Here is a 17,065-nt window from a genome sequence, read left to right as displayed (position 1 = left end):
ACCTCCCAGAGCATGAGCTGGGTCATGAGGCAGACTCCCCAGGGGCTTAAGCCTTTTTTGCTTCCTTCCCTAATTTTCAGAAAGCCTAGGAAATGCAAATTATTACCCAGAAGAATGAGCAAAAGAAATGGCTGAAGACACACGGGAAGTCCAGCTGTGGATGGATCCTATATAAAGGCCCAGAAGGACACCACCAACAAAGCTGGAGATGTTCAAACCTATATTCTCTAGCAAGACCAAGAACTCAGTGATGGTGATGGGAGAACTCAGGCAGATTCTCTCCTGTCATGGAAGGCACCAGAGAATGGATTCCTGGATTTTCCCTCGAGGCCTGGAAGCCCCTTCACCCTTGACACTACTTCCCACTGCCACCTCCTTCTTCAAGAGGCGGCTAGCACTTTGTCTCCTGCTACTGTACTGAGCGCGGTAGAGACTCTGGGGCCATCCCTAGCCCTCAGCCAGAGGGAAAACAAGGCCCACAGCTCAGTGCACTGAGTCTCCCACACCCGCAGGTGTTCGGGCACATTCCTCCAGGAACTGGGACTCGGTGCCAACACACCCAATACTCTTCCCCTCCCCCACCATCTCATCCACCCTGGAACAAGACAACAGCAAGAGGAGAACCTGAGCTGCTTGGTAATAGGAAGACTTAGGTGGCAGCAAAGGCAGGGTGGATGCCTCTGTATCCATCCGAGCTCTGGGAGGAGGGGAGGCGAGATGAGGGGAGGAGAGAAGGGAGGGGAGAGCAGAGCACACATATGGTGACAACTAACTCTTGTCTGAACTCTACATGCCCTGAAACTTCAGAGGAGACTGCACCTTTTGGAAACAGGCCAAGACGCAGGACTTGACCAGGAAATACCAACACATAATGTACTCTATGCAGACTGCAAAACATGTGTATGCCCAAATACTCTCCTTCTCTCTCTCTCCTTGTAACTTTACATGTCAGAGGAACCTCAGGGAAGAGAGATAACCAACCTAGGAACCATCAGCTCTTGGATTTCTCCTCTCTCCCCTCTCAAGCCAGACAAAGGGAGGAAATAAGCTTTGATTGCAGCTGGAGGGACTGTGGTTAGACAAAAAACTTTCAGATAAGGTTGGACAGCAGGGAGTTGATAAGTTTTCCCCCCCAGCACAATCCTGTCCTTTAAAAATAAATGAGATATCTATTTTCTCTTGCTTAGAAGGTCTTTTCCACCTAGCTCACTGCTAATGATTCTTCAAGGCCTCATTATTAGAGTACAGTGGATTATTAGACTGAAGGTTAGGAGAGAACAATGGACCCTGATACTACCTGTGTGACTTTGGGTAAGTGCCTTTCCCCTCCTTAGGCCTCTGTTTCCCCATATTTAAAAGGACAGAGTTGCACGGGTTGATGAAGATGCCTTTTAGTTCTAATATTCCTGAGATGATTCAAGTCACCCCTCTATAAAGCCATGCCTTTGAGCTAACGTGATAAGCGTATTTTCCCTTCTCTGAATTCCAGCATTTAACTTTGTGTGCATGACTCACGTGGCACTGATCACACACTGGCGTATTGTTGACTATCTCGTTATATCTCTCCAACTAAATGTTCAGTTCACTGAAGACAGGGACTGAATTTTATGCTCTCATATAACTGACCATGCCTCATCAAGTCAAGTTAACAAGCATTAGTTAAATAACCTACTATGTACCAGGCGCTGTGCTAAGTGCTGGGGAAACAAAGAAAGGCAAAAATAACGTGGTATTTGCTCTCAAGGAACTCACAGTCATTGTTGGTATATACTTGGTTGCATGTTGGACTCCCCACCACCACCATGGGACATGTAACCAACTATATACCAATGAAAGATATATAGAATAAATTGGAAATAATTTGATGACACCATCATTGAGGGGGACCAGGAAGGGCTTCTTGCAGAAAATGAGATTTTAGTTGAAACTAGAAGGAAGTCAGGAGACACAGACAAGGATGTTGAGCATTCCAGGTGTGTGGGGTGTGTGTGTGTGTGTGTGTGTGTGTGTGTGTGTGTGTGTGTGTGTGTGTGTGTTTGTGTGAACGACAGTCAGTGAAACAGCATGGAACTGGAACATAAAATTTCATGTTGGAAGAACATCAAGGAGACCAATGTCACTGGACCCCAGAATTCTGGTAGGCAATAAAGTGAAAGATGACTGGAGAGGTGGGAGAAGGTCAGGTTATGGACTCGAGTACTGTGCCTTGTCTGCATGAGGTGCTAAATAAATTTTTGTTAATTAACATGCACTGTCTGTGGGGATTTGGGCATCCTTTTGCCTAGAGGTAAGGAAGTAAATTAAATTATGGAATCTTAGAGTTGAAGGGGATCTCAAAAGCATTTAGTTCAACTTGTAACTGAAAAACTTCCCCTTCCCCACCCCATACCCCCTTGACAATATCCCCAGCTTCCATTAAAACACTTTCAGGGATTGTGAACTCCTTCCCTCCAAAGGCCATACATTTTACTTTTGGACAGCTCTAACAATAAAGGAAAACTTCTTTTATGGGATGAAATCTGTCTTTCTGCAACTTGCAGCCCTTCTTCCTAATTCTACTCTCTCTGGAACCAAACAGACAAGGTCTAAGCCCTCTTCTTTAAATACTTAAAGGTGATTGTGTCCCATCACTTCTCTGGTTTAAATTCCCATCACTTCAGCCAATCTTCCCATGGCATTATCTCCAGTCTTCTCACCATCCCAGTCATTCTCCACTGGATATGCTCCAATTTGCCAGTGTCCTTCCTTAAACGTGGCAGCCAGAACTGAACACAACACCGAAGGTTGGTTCTGACCAGGGCCAACCCTCCCTCCCACATTCTAGACACTAGGTCTCTATTAGCATAAGCCCACAAGGGCCTAACCTCTTCAAAGGTACAAATCACACTGAAAAAGTTCCAGGCAGGAGTGAGGTTTGGTTGACTTTGAGACAGGTAAATGAACAGACTCGTAGATGTTGGGCAAGGACCAGGAAAGTGAGAGAAGGACTGGGTGGTGGGTTAACTACCGATGTTCTTCTAGGATACAGGGAAGGGAGGACAGGCTGTTTTCCTAGTGAGTGAGGCCTGAGCTATAATCAAAAATGGCCTTGGTCTGAAGCTCCCTGTTCCTGCCCAAACCCTGGCAAGCTATGGCCACGAGGAAATCCACCCCAGGAGGGGAGAGGATGTTGGCAGGAGGGATGGGGACTTCCCCTCCTTCCCCCGGGGAGGAGGGGGGGAAGGGCTTCCGTCCCCAGGCCTCCTCTGCCAGGACCCTGGTTTTATTTTCCCTAGCCAGAACTTTTACACTTTAATTCTGAGATAGTGGCAGCAGCATAGACTGAAGGAGAGAGGGAGGAGGCTGGCATCGGGCAACACAGCTGGGAACCAACATGGAGAAGACCTCCTTCCTGAGCTTCTCTGATGGCGTGGAGAAAGAAAAACATTCAAGGCTTGTGGTTTTCCCCCAACCCAACCTTCCTATCAAAGCCTGACTGCCAAGAATCAATCCAGGCTCTCCCTGTGCAAAAGGATTTATTTAGTGAGCCAGATTTCCTGCCAGACATAATGAAAACCAGATGATCGGCTGTAAACAGTGTCAAGACACCTCCCACCCTTACTCGAGGGAGTCCTGGTATAGGGCCTCTCCCTAAATGAGGCCCCAGTCACCTTCATGACCCCAGAATTCCCGGGAGTAAAGAAGGAGCAAGGGGTGTGAATGGCTGGCCAGGGTGGAGGTCACGGCCACAGGAAGGCTTTGCCACCTCCCATATAACAGATGGCCATGAGTGCTTCCATACCTTAAGCCTCCCAACCCTGTTAACCACACTCCTTCTTCACTGTCTGAAGGACCCTGGGGAAACAGGGGAAACAGAGGTCAGCCATCCACCCTGCTATGCCTTGGAACAGGGCCACAGGGATATTGGTTTAAAGGGTCCCTCCCTGGAAAGGGGGCTCAAGCTGCCAACAACTTTTCCCCTTATCCAGCGAAAGGCAAAGTAAGCCTAAATGAAAAGCAGGGAAGAGATGATTAATATGTTCTAAGGACCCCCCACAGCTGCACACTAAAACGAGTACTCGAACTGGCTCTCTCTTTTATACACACACACACACACACACACTCTCACACTCTCAGTTCTGCACATCTGCAGCCCATCTTACACCAACCAACCTCCCAAGGCCCAGATACACAGGACAAGCTCTCTGCCTGGTGAAATCACAGCTCTTACATTCATAATTCCTACGCCCTCCATCCAATGTTGCCAATATTCCTCCCCCCATCAACTCCCCAATCTCTGTGGTTTTCCCTAATGGCCCTTGCAGGACCTGGCCTTCTGCCTGGAAGTACTGGGATTGATATCTAAAGGACCCCAGCAGTGTTGGGGCCACCTGATCTGAATCAGAATCCAGAAACATGCCAAGATCCATAATCTTTCAAAGCATGGAGATGCCCATGACAGCCCTGGGTCCTTTGGGATCCATGGAGGATTCTGGGCCCATATCTTTGGATCTGACCTAAATTCACCGGATTAAATTCTAATTGACCCCAAGAGGCACCAGAAAGCAGGTGGCTGTCAGTCAGAAGATATCCAAAAGTTTGATAATTACATCATTCCTCTTGTGAACCATTTAGGGCCAAGGTATACTGGGTAGGGGAGGAGAGAATGATCAAACTATGGGCCTGTGTTTTTAGCCCATCAGATCCCCATGTCAACTGATGCATGGCTCTAAGTTTCATACTATATCTTGCCTACTCCTCCTTCCAAAACAGAATTCAAAACTTTTCCCAAAGTGGAATGAAGGATCATCCATTCCCCTGGTACCAAATGACAGATACCCTCTTCTTCCCTTCCATCTGTACAGTCAGATGGATGGTATCTCCAGCATATACCTGGACTACATCCTATGCATCATCTACTGTAGTAGGAAGTCATAAATTAGAGGTGATGGTAGTGGAAAGAATGCTGGAATGGGTGGCAGGGGATGGAGGTTCTAGTTCAAGGTCAAGAACGGACTAGAAGTGTGATCCTGGCATGTCTCTTCACAGGGACTCAGTTTCCCCTATCTGTAAAAGGAGGAAGTCTGCTAAGATGGTTTATAAGGTTCCTTCCAACTCCAGAAACTCACAGCATTTTATAAGTATGGAGCTAAAGAAACCTTTAGAGCATAGCCGGTCCTCATTTTATATATAAGGAAACTGAGGCCCAATGAGAAGTTGCTTTCCCCCAAATGACACAGTATCTAAGCTGAAACTAGAACTCAGGTCTTCTGACTGGAAACAAAAGGTCTCCCATCTAGGACTTGTGAGATCCTTAAAGGTAAGGACCCTTGCTTATTGTTACATTTTCCTGCCACACCCCCTCATTACAGTTTTTAGATGTTTGACAACCATAATACCATAAACGTCGAAACTCACTTTAACTTGTGTTGTATGGTTTGCAGAAGGTTTTACTGATGGGGGCAAAGTGAAGGAAGAGGAGGCATCCCTGACACTGGAATGAGAGCGAATACTGGTCTGAAGTTGTGTCAACAATATTGGCAAAGCGAACTGATCTCACCCAACAGCGCCCCCAGCCCGAGAACTTAAAAGAATGGAACATTTACTCATCGATTTCAAACAAGACATTTAAAAGTGGGGGAGGGGTGTACATCAGATGGGCAAGGTTGACGTTTATACAAGAGGAGCAACGGTGGAAGGGTAGAGGTGACGTACGCAGTAATTGAAGCAGGTCCCGAGACTACGATTCCTCGGGCCCCCAGCCCACCTTCACCATCACAGCCCCAGCCCAGTCCCTCTCTCCCCGGGCCTGTCTCAGCCCCCCCCCCCGGCTCTTCTCCCACCCCTATTCTCTTCCTCCCTGCGCTCACCTCCAGGCGTGGCAGGTCAGGATCCAGCTGAGTGAAGCTGTGCAGGACCACTGGGCTGCTGTCGGCGGGGGCCACCTCGAGGCGCACGGCGTCCCACAGGCTGCGGCTACGCCGAGAGCCCGGGAACATGCTCTCGGAAGCACCGCCGACAGCCCCGGATTGCTCATGCTTGTGCTGCTGCGGCGGCAGCGGCTGTCCGCGCGGCGGCTCGGACCACATGAGCTGCACCATGGAGGTCCGCAGGGAGCGGGCGGGCGGCGCCCCCGGCCCGCCCGGCCTCGGCCCCCGGGGCCCCAGGCACTGGGCTAGTGATTAAAGCGGCCGGAGCGCTTGGCTGCGCTGCGCTCCGCGCTCTGCGCCGGGCTCCAGCCCCGGGCTGATGTCAGTAGCTGGGGGCGGAGTCCAGAGGCGGGGCCCCGAACAGACCGGACGGCCAGAGGACCGGGAGGCGGGCAAAGCCCGGGCTGGGCGGGCAACGTCTGGGGGCGGGATCCCCAACTCCGGAGGGGAAGAGGGGAGAAGGGTGAAGTGAGCCAAGAGAGGGGCCCAGGAAGGGAAGAAAGTAAGGCTGGAGAGAGTGGGATCAGGATCCGGGAGAGGGGCTGATAAGCGCGATTTGTTTTCCATCTCTAGTACTTCACACCTCAAGTAAAACTGTGTCTTAATTAGCTGTATTTGGGTCTTATCCCCTAATTAGACTGTCAACTCCAAAAGCGGAAAAGCAATAAGCATTTATATAGTCTACTATGTACCAGGCACTGTGCTAAGCGCTTTACAAATATTATCTTATTTGATGCTCACAACAACCCTAAGAGGTAGGAGTCGTCATCCCCATTTTTCAATTGAGGAAACTGATAGGCTGCGTGACTTTCTCAGAGTTAACATAGTAAAAGCCTGGGCAAATCTGAACTCAGGTCTTCCTGATACCCTGGGCACTCTACCCATTGTGCTACAGGGATTCTGTCTTAAACTTTTTACCTCCACCCCACCGACCACCACCTAGCACGGGTTCTCGGCATACAGTATTCACATAATGTTTGTAGAATATATGAATAAATGAATGAATTATAAAGAGTCTTCACGAAATGAATAGTGATTCTTTCTATGTCGATGCACTGTTGTTAGCGTGCCTCTGGGGGTTGTCTCTTATGAATGTTAGCTAGCATCTGTGCCTGGGTCCCTGGGGAGCCTAGTCACTGTGACCCGCGTTCCTCTGGGCCTCCTCTGCGGGGGAGAGATAGGCTGGAATCTGCTTCGGCCCGGCTGCACTCCCCTTTGCTGGACTGGAGGGTTTCTATCTTGCTAGGGTGGAACACGCGGCTCTCTATAGGTCTGGGGTTCTTAACCTTTTGGTGTTAGGGACCTCTCTGTGAGTCTGGGAAAGCATATTCTCTCATTTTTCAGAATGATGTTTTTAAATGCATAACATTGAAATCCTTTCCTAGGATCTTGAAATGGTTTTATATATATATATATATATATATATATATATATATATATATATATATATATACATATGTATGTATGTATGTATGTATGTATGTACGTATGTATACACACACACACACACATTTTTTAAAGTTCACCTACCCCAGGTTAAGAACCTGTTCTCTAGGTTCAATACTTGATTGGTTTGTGGTGGGGAAAAGAGGTGGAGACGCTGGACGGCCATTTATGAAGAAGGGTCCATGGAGTAGAAGTACTGGCGTACTGGAAGTACCAATGTAGTACCGGCAAGCACAGAGGTTTGGACCTGAGTTCAAATTCCACTTCAGATCAAGTCACTCAAACTTCCTGGGCCTCAGTTTCCGAATGTGTATGAATGAAAGGGCTGGCCTAAATGCCTCTCGAGGTCCCTTCAAGTTCTAGATTTGTGATGGGACTGATGTAACCTGACCACGATGGCTGGTGAAATCTGCAATTTCCGAGCAGCTCGGGAAAGAAACGTAGGAGTGGGGCTGCAAATACTGCCTCCTCGGGACTTTCACTACAGGACAGCAAAGACACCAGAAGGGCTTAACTCTGAAAACAGTCCCTTGGGCTAGGAATGAAAGTGTCTTCCCTCAGCTTGTCCCTCCCAAGGGGCAAACTCTCTACTCTGCCCAGAACTTACTCCCTGAGTGGTACATTTAATTAGTGATATCTCCTCCTGGGCAAGAATAGACCTGGTGTTATTATCCCCATTTCACAGACGCAGAGAAGTTGAGGGTCCCTCTTAGCAGGGAATCAACTGGCTGGTCTTTGAGAATTAAAGAAGATAGGGAGCAGAAAGAGGTACCTAAGCCTGGAAGCAATCATTAAGAGTAATTTACATTTACATAGCAGTCTGTATTATGGCAAGTGCTTCCCACACATTCGTTATTTCATCTGTTCCCCACAATAAACTAGACAGCTAGACCCGGACATGTCTACTATACAGAAAAGGAAACTGTGGCTCAGAAAAATGAAAGAGATATTTATCTAGTAAAAATGAGCCATACCTCAAAATCAGTCTCTTGACTCTCACTTGTCCAGAGCTCTCTTCCACCTCCACCCCACCCTTACCTTCCTCCACAGCTTCTGGTTAGTTGGTTACAATCTACCTTAAAGGGACTTGGACCAGACAAGTATTTCAAAGATGTTTTCTGTCCAAAAACATACCAGTGAACTTGCAACAGGGAATCTGTTCCTTTGACCCTAACCACGGTCCCTTTCTCACCTCCCACTATCCTTTGCTCCTGATCACACATCTTTCCCAAATTAATCACTTTTATTAAATTTAATCCATTTTAAATTTAATTTATTTTGCACATATGTAAGTACATGTTGTGTTCCTCCTCCTCCACTCCTGGGAAGGGCAAGCACTGTTTCATTTTTTGTCTATGTATCTCCCGTCTTTCCAGCTTGGGTCACACGGTTGGTAGTTAAATTGAGTGTTGCTTGATTGATTTTCTTCCCTGCTAGGCACTACTTCCTCACCCTTCTGCTGCTAAAGTGGCTACAGAAACCAAGGGAATAACAACACAAAACCTGAAAGTACAATGTTCTGAGTGTCTAAAGAAAGACACCTTAAATAGAAGTTTTGGGAGTTGTGTCCTCCCCAAAGGTCCCTCACTCAAGATCCCCTTTCAAGTCTCCCCAAAAGCAATCCAGTCTCTAAGCCACTCCCCTTACCTTCCTCAAGAGCCTCACAAAGATGTCACTTTTCTCAGAATATCATCTGAGTGCCAGAAGCAGAAGTGACTTCCTTTACGTAGCAAGGGACCACGTGCAACTACAACCCAGGGCTCCTCATTTCTATTTCATCATTCTATGACCATCAACTCCCTGCCCCCATGAGGGAACCCCAAGCTAAGGCCATAATGCTGAATCAGGAAGAAACCCTCTGTGACTCAGCTCCCTGGTGTAATCACTACCCCATGCTTTGAACCTCCCACAGAGTAATTCTCCACACCCCCTTCCAAACAGCACATACACCATATGCCTGGCCTGGCTGGCTTCCTGTGTTGCCAGGGATGAAGTCTAGGATGGATAGGGTAGACCCAATGCTAGGTATAGAAAGTCCTAGAAAGTGGGTCTTTCTCCCCTCCCCCCTCAATGGTTAGCACCGAAGAAACTCTAGGAGGCCAGGGTAGCTTAGAGACTGCAAGCTAGACCTATAAAATGGGAGTAGAGGTGGGGTGGGGTGGGGAGGAAGGGCCAGGTAGAGGGCTAAGCAGCTAGGAATGACTAACCAGGCAAGGAAGAGAGTCCCCCAGAAATGTTTTCTCATGGACTTCCTGTTCTAAGACCCTGGTTCAGCAAGGCAGGGTTAGCTTGGAGGAAAAGTGGTCAGATTCAGAATTCACTGATTCATTCAGCAAGTATTTTCTTGAGTGCCTACTCTACACAAGGTCCTATGCTGTGAATCAGCACTGCCTTGTAACCACAATATCACCCTACAGGTATTTAATTCAATAGCATTTAATAAGTACCTACTACGTGTAAAGCACCTCGCTTGTTTCGAAGAAACAAGGACAGCATGAAAGACAGTCTGTGTCTTTAAGGAGCTTAAGAGCTAACCACTGCTTTTTCCTCCTTCCTTCTCCCTAAGTCTGACTAAGCTGCTGCTGGAAGTTATTTATTTACAAGGCCATAACTGGGGTCTAATAAGTAGGGTTTTGCACCACAGTGCTGAAATTTAGAGGGTGCATATTTCTTCCCCATAGTGGTTGAACCCCTGTATCTTCCCCCACACTCTCTTCTCTCTCCCCAGCATAGGCCAAGCTAGTCTTTAGGAAGGTAGGAACCTCAGTCATAAGAATGTTTGGGAAACTTCTCTTTGGTAATAGCCTTCTAAGCCCCAGATATGAACTGTAACTCATCCTGGGTGATGGCAATTGTTTTAAAATGAACTAAAAAAAAAAAAGATTCGTTGATGTCTTTTGGCTTTACCTCTTCATTCTTCTTCAGATTGAATCTTAATTTGTGACAAAGATAAACAAGTAAGCAAAATTAATTAAAAATTTAAAAAAGAATCACAGAATTTGAGGGTTCAAAAGGGCTCACAATAGCCATCCAGTTCAACCCATACTCAAAAGGAATTCCTGCTATAATATTCCCAACAAGTGGTCTTCTCAGTTCTGCTTGAAGACCTCCAAGAAAAGGGAGCCATTCAATTTTTGGATAGCTTGAATTGTTAGCAAAATCTTCCTAAAATCAAGCCTAAATTTGCCTTTTTCCAACTTCTGCCCATTTTTTCCAGTTACATGTAAAGCCAAATTTTAACATTCATTTAAAAAAATTGAGTTCTGAATTTTCTTCCTCCCTAGTAAGCAGTTTGATATGTTATATATGTGCCATCATGTAAAACATTTCCATATTAGTCAGATTGTAAAAGAAACAGACCAAAAGGAAAAAAAAACCACACACACACACACAAACACACACACACACGTAAAAACAGTATGCTTTGATCTGCATTCAGACTCCATCAGTTCTTTCCCTGCAGGTGGACAGCATTTTTCATCATAAGTCCTTTGGAATTGTCTTGAATCATTGTATTGCTGAGAAGAGCTAAGTCATATATACAGTTGATCATCATACAACATTGCTGTTACTTTGTATAATGTTCTCCTGGTTCTGCTCACTTCACTCTGCATCAGTTTATGTCTTTCCAAGTTTTTCTGAAATCTGCCTGCTTGTCATTGCTTATAGCACAATAATATAAATTACATTTGTATACCACAACTTGTTCAGCTATTTCCCAATTGATGGGCATCCTTTCAATTTCCAATTCTTTGCCAAAACAAAAAAGCTATCTGCCCTTTCTTGCATATAGAACATACTTAATGAACACTTCCTTCCTCCCTCCCTCCCTCCCTCCCTTCCTTCCTTCCTTCCTTCCTTCCTTCTCCTGAGTCTTCTCTTATCCAGTCTAAAAATCTATCAGTTCCTTCAACTCTTATGACATGGACTCAAGGTCCGTCATCAACTTGAATGACCAGGATTGAACACAGTTCTCTAGATCAGCAGTTCTCAAAATGTAGTCTGGGGATCCTCAGGGAACCTTCCAATATCCTTTCAGAGGGTCCAAGAGCTGAAAATTATTTTCATAATAAGACTGATATGTTTTAATTCCTTAGAAGATAAATATCAATACTTTTGATCACCCTCTTCTCCTTGATACTGGTTTCCTGGCTGTTCTATGAACAATATACTCTATCTCTTGGCTCTGGGCATTTTCTTTTTCTTTTCTTTCTTTTTTTTTTTTGTGAGGCAATTGGGGTTAAGTGACTTGCCCAGAGTCACACAGCTAGTGAATGTTACGCGTCTGAAGCCACATTTGAACTCAGGTCCTCCTGACTCCAGGGCCAGTGCTCTATCCACTGTGCCACCTATCTATCCCTTGGCACTTTCTCTGGTTGTACCCTATGCCTGGAATGTTGTCCCTCCTTATCTCAGCCTCCTAGCTTCCTTTGAGTCCCAATTAAAACCAATGAAAATCATCTTTTACAGGAAGCCTTTCCTAACCCCTCTCAATTCTAGTGCCTTCCCCTATGTTAAACAATTTATCCTGTATGTAGCTTGCTGGTACAAATTTATTTGCTTATTGTCTCCCCACTTAGACCATGAGCTCCTTGAGGATAAAGACTGTCTTTGGCCTCTTTCTGTATCTCCAGCCCTCAGCACATTGCCTAGCTAAATAAATATCTACTGACTGACTGAGATATAATTTACAAAAAACAAAGGCTCCTGGGGGCCTCAGTAATTTCTAAGAGTATAAAGATATCCTGAAACCAAAAAGTTTGAGAACCGATGGACTTAGATGATGTCTAGTGAGGGCAGAGTACAATGGGAAGATCACCTCCCCATTCTTGGAAGCTCTGTGCCTCACTGAAATATCCTTTACAATAACCCCATCTGACTATGTGTACAAAATGTGGTCTTATTAGCCTCTACCTGTCTGCTATGAAACTAACGGACATTTCATTATCTGTTCCCTAGGACCTTTTTCAACTATTTTAAAGTGAATTTCCAACTCGATTTTTTTTTCAATTTGATAAATAATTATCAAGTACCTATTCTATGCAAGATTCTGGACTGGATTGTAAAGCTGAATTTTGGAAAAAGCCCAAAGTCATTTGAAGTTAAGCTTGGTGAAGTGGTGAGGACAAGAAAGTGTAGCCCCATTTTAATAAGGTTTAGGCCAAAACTTTATACAACATATCAATATTTTAACACCATAATACTAGCATCTCATGCCATACTGTCACATAAACTCTATATGCCATATATAACCATTTACCAGGACAAACTCCAAATGGATACATGACTTAGTTATAAAAAATTCCATCATAACTAAATTAGAGGCACAGGAAAGGAAATACTTGTTATAATTGTGGATAAAGGAAAGTCCATGATTAAACAAGGGAGAGGATACAAAAGGTAAAATGGGCAATTTTTATTACATAAAATTTTTAAAAGTTTTGCACAAATAAAACAAATGTAGCTCAAATTAGAAAGGAAACAAGTCTTCAAAGAAAAAAATGTTTGCAGCAAGTTTCTCTGATATAGGTCTGATATCCAAGATAAATAAGGAACTGATTCAAATATATAAGAACAAGAGACATTCCCCAATAAATAAATGGTCAGAGGCCATAAACAAGCAGTTTTAAGGATGACACCCAAGCTGTCAACAATGATATGAAAATACTCTAAGTTACTAAAAAACAAGAGAAAAGCAAATGAAAATAACTCTGAGGTTTCATCTTACCCTTATTAGGTTAGCAAAGATGACTGAAAAAGAACAGACAATTACTGGTGGATCTTTGGGAAGATAAGCACTCTTGATGGAACTGGGAATTGGTCTAGCCATTTTGCAAAACAATTTGTATCTATGTCCCAAAAGTCACTAAATTGTGCACTGCCTCTGATCCCATGAAACCACTATTAGGCTTATACCCCCCAAAGAGTATATAGGGAATGGTATAGGAAAAGTCTCAAATAAGCAAAAATATGCATAGCAGCTATATTTGTTTAAGTAAAAAACTGGAAATTACAGGGTTCCCCATTAATTGAGGGATGGCTGAACAAACTGTGGTGTATGAATGTAACGGAATATTATTGCTCAGTGAAACATTACAAAAGAGAAACCTGGGAAGACTTGTATGAACTGATGCAGAGTGAAGTTAGCAGACCAGGAGAAGTTATAATGTTATACCACATGATTATATGTTATAGAAAAAAACACCTTTGAAAAACTTAAGAACTCTGATCATTGAAATGACCAACCATGATTCCAGAGGGCCAATGATGAAGCATGCTATCGACTGCCTGACAGAGCTACAGAATGAGACATAAATTTTTGGGCACTACCAATGTAGGAATTTGTTTTCCTTGACTTCGCATATTTGTTAAAAGGGTTTTACTTTTTTTTTTTTCAATAGGGACAGAGGGTGAGGGTGGTGAAGGTAGGGAGAACAGTTATAGGATTGCCAAAAGAAGAAAAAAAGAAAAGAAGGTCATGAAGCATTTTTTTAAATGCACAAAGGAGAACAGAAAGGTCAAAAGGAAAGCTAAACAGGACAGCTTTGAAAGTTACATGTTGAATTTATTATATACCTAAAAGGAAAAGCAAGCTGAATGTAACAGAGATTTGTAGTTTAATGTGCAATTCTTTTTTTCATTATACTTTGCAATTAGAAATTCTCATTTTGTGTTCGTTAAATTTAGAATTTTTTTTCTAAAAAGGGAAACAGCCCAAAGTTACTCTGAAATAAGCCTGACACAATAAGGATTATGAGTGTCACCCCTTTTAAATAAGATGTGCATAAACTGCTGGGACACATAGGTGGCATAGTGGATAGAATGCAGAGCCTGGAGTCAGGAAGACCCAAGTTCAAATCCAGCCTCAGACCCTTATTAGCTGTATGACCCTGGGCAAGTCACTTAGCTCTGTTTGCCTCAGTTTCTTCATTTGTAAAATGAGCGGGAGAAGGAAATGGCAAACCACTCCAGTGTCTTTGATAAGAAAACCCCAAATGGGGTCATGAGAAGTCAGACACGACTCAAATGACTAAACAAAAAAGTGCTGGAGCCTACTCTGTGGCTTCTACGCTCTGAGACCATCCCCTAAGAATGGTTTTAGGAACGCTCTGAGCAATGGGGACGCCACTGAAATCAGTGCAGAACCTTCTCAAAGGAACAAACAGCCCTCATTTGCACAGGTAAGTTTGGGGATCAGCCAGTTTCATTACTTTATGGTTACTCCACTCTCCTCTGTCCTGCCCTTCCTTTCTTATTCCTGCCTTCCACCCCCCAGACCCAGTCCCAGGCTCTCCACTGGATCAAGCAAGCCTGTATCTATTTCTCTCCAACCTACCCAGGACCCTCCTACTTCCTCTGCATCAATCCGGCATGCTACAGGTAACACAAAATGATTTAGTGGAAAGAACTCTCTGCCACTTACTTCCTATGTAACCCTTGGTAAATCATTTCTCTAACCTCTCCGGGCATCAGTTCCTTCATGCATAAAATGAGGGGCTTGGTCTATATCATAAAGCCATAGATCTAGAGCTGGGAGGGACCTTAAAAGTCATCGGAGTCCAGGTCCCTCATTTTATAGACTAAGAAATTGGTGATCAGAGAGGTTGAGGTGCTCAAGGTCACACAGGGCGTAAGTCACAGGCTAGAAGTCAAGGTTAGGTCCCATGACAAGTTCAGTGCTCTTTCCACTGGACACCATTTCCACTCAGGTTCCGTTCAGCCTTAACATTTTGTAATTTGAGGCAGAGGGAAAGGGGAAGGGACTCATTGGTCTGAAGACTAATCTTTCTCTTTCCCTTCTCTACATGACCAACCAGGGCAAAACCCTTAGTGGTAAGCTAGAAAATCATGGTCAAACAACCCCAAGGACCAGAGCTCTTCCTCTAACTTCTTTGGGCACATTTCCTCCTCTGTAAAATAACACTTTGTGTGCCTAAAATAATACTGCACATGCTTACCCTGTCCAGACAGCACTGCTGTTTGGAAAGATCAAATGAGATGAAGATGATGTGAAAGGGCTTTCAAACAGTATAAAGAGCAGTTCAAATGTGAGAGATTATTACTAATCTTTGTCTCATCCTGTTAACACCCCACTTAAAACTACCTCCTGCAGGAAGCCTTCCCTGATTACTCTTGCTGCTGCTAGCCTTGATGTTTGTATGTTTAGTCGCTCTTGCATGAAGCTCCACTTACTGATATCTCCCTTTGAGAGCTCAAACCTAAGAAATCACTCGACGCTTTTCCCATCCTCACTCTCCTTCTCCTCTTCCCTGCCTTTCTCCTGTCAGCCCCAGCAAGCTCTGCTGGGTTTGTGTCAGTGTTTGAGATCCCTGCCAGAAGGCTGGCTTGCCTTTACCTGGAGCTCTGAGATTGGCTCTGGGGTGACTGAGGGCAAAGTTCATACCTCTAGGCTCCCATGTGCAGCAGCTAGCCTTGGGCTGGCAGCTACCACCCCACAACCAACACCAGGAGAAACAAATGCAGTGCTCAGGATGCCATTGAGAGATGGGTGATTCTTGGGAAGAATCTATCCTCCATATTCTCAAGAATACTCCTCCCCCTTCTCTCATCCCAGGGCAAGGCTCACTAACCACAGAAGTCGACGGGAAAAGGACCCTCTGTCCCGACCACCCAGAAACACTGTCTTTTCAGACTGTGAGTTCCCATCCTAGAAGTCATCACCAAAGGGAGGGCAGCAGACACAACGAGCTCGTCTTGTCCATTCCCCTGCTCTGGGGCAGGACGGCACCTAACCATCCTAGATCAATGAGGCTTTGTTCAGTCTATTTTTAGACCTCAGTAGGGCCTCCTGGGAGGAGGATGTTGGGCACATCTCCAGCCATGCCTTGCATGTCTCCCTGGTCATTTCTTGGCACCCAGCATTACCTCATTCCTCACCTGCTTCTGTGGTTCATGGGGCAGCCCCATGTGGCAGAGGTGAATAGGAGGACAGCTATATTTACAAGCCTTGACGAGGTTCCAGGTTCGAGAGCCCCATAGGGTGGGGCTCCTGGCTCAACCATGCTTCTTGAGTTTAGTCTATAAGAACTTCCTGCCTCAGATCCCAAGGGGGAAGTAAGAGGATATAAAGACTAGGGCTCAGCCTGAACATCCACCACTAAAGGAAATGTCACCTTCCTATTCCCAGTGGTTTTTCCTTTAATAGCAACCATCCACATAGGACAAGAGAAAAGGAAATCTTCACAGGCCAAAATGGCAGGAAAGGGCTTGGACTGAAGTTCAGGAGATCTGGGTTCTTGACTGGGCCCAGACACGTACTCTCTGTTTGACTGAGTCTGTTTGACTCCCTATTTTAGAGCCTTAATTTCCCCATCTGTAAAACAAAGAGATTGCACTAGATTATCCCTTTGAGCAGCTAGGTGGCACAAGGGACAGAGTGCAGGGCCTGGAGTTGGGGAAGACTCATCTTCAGGAGTTCAAATCTGTCCTCAGACACTTACTAGCTGTGTGACCCTGGACAAGTCATTTAACTCTGTTTGCCTCAGTTTCCTCATCTGTAACATGAGTTGGTGAAGGAAATGGCAAACCATTCCAGTATGTTTGCCAAGAAAACCCCAAACAGGATCACAAAGAATCAGACACAAATGACAAACGACTCAACATCAATCCCTTCCAGCTCTGACATTGCAATATTCTTAGGTCACTTTTATTTCTCATATGTTATGTTCTATCGTACCTTCCAGCTGTTC

The 17,065-nt window shown here is 45.0% G+C and overlaps 1 protein-coding gene across 4 annotated transcripts in view; it reads right to left on the bottom strand.

Annotated features, from left to right (window-relative positions):
* Nucleotides 1–17,065, bottom strand: part of RALGDS (ral guanine nucleotide dissociation stimulator) — a 92,252-nt gene that overhangs the window by 38,972 nt on the left and 36,215 nt on the right. For 2 of the 4 annotated variants that reach the window (XM_020981999.2, XM_078149974.1), the window contains exon 1: nt 5,850–6,217. The exons of the other annotated variants lie outside the window; for them this stretch is intronic. In XM_020981999.2, coding sequence (XP_020837658.1) covers nt 5,850–6,080 — 231 coding nt within the window. In that variant the 5' untranslated portion in view covers nt 6,081–6,217. Of the gene's footprint in view, nt 1–5,849; nt 6,218–17,065 lie in introns of those variants that run through there. 4 annotated transcript variants of the gene reach the window in all.

The sequence above is a fragment of the Phascolarctos cinereus genome, unplaced genomic scaffold, assembly GCF_003287225.1.
Source record: "Phascolarctos cinereus isolate Bilbo 61053 unplaced genomic scaffold, phaCin_HiC Scaffold_2;HRSCAF=192, whole genome shotgun sequence".
NCBI lineage: Eukaryota > Metazoa > Chordata > Mammalia > Diprotodontia > Phascolarctidae > Phascolarctos > Phascolarctos cinereus.
The sequence above is the reverse complement of the archived record's forward strand: the minus strand, read 5'-3'. Positions and strand labels throughout refer to the sequence as shown.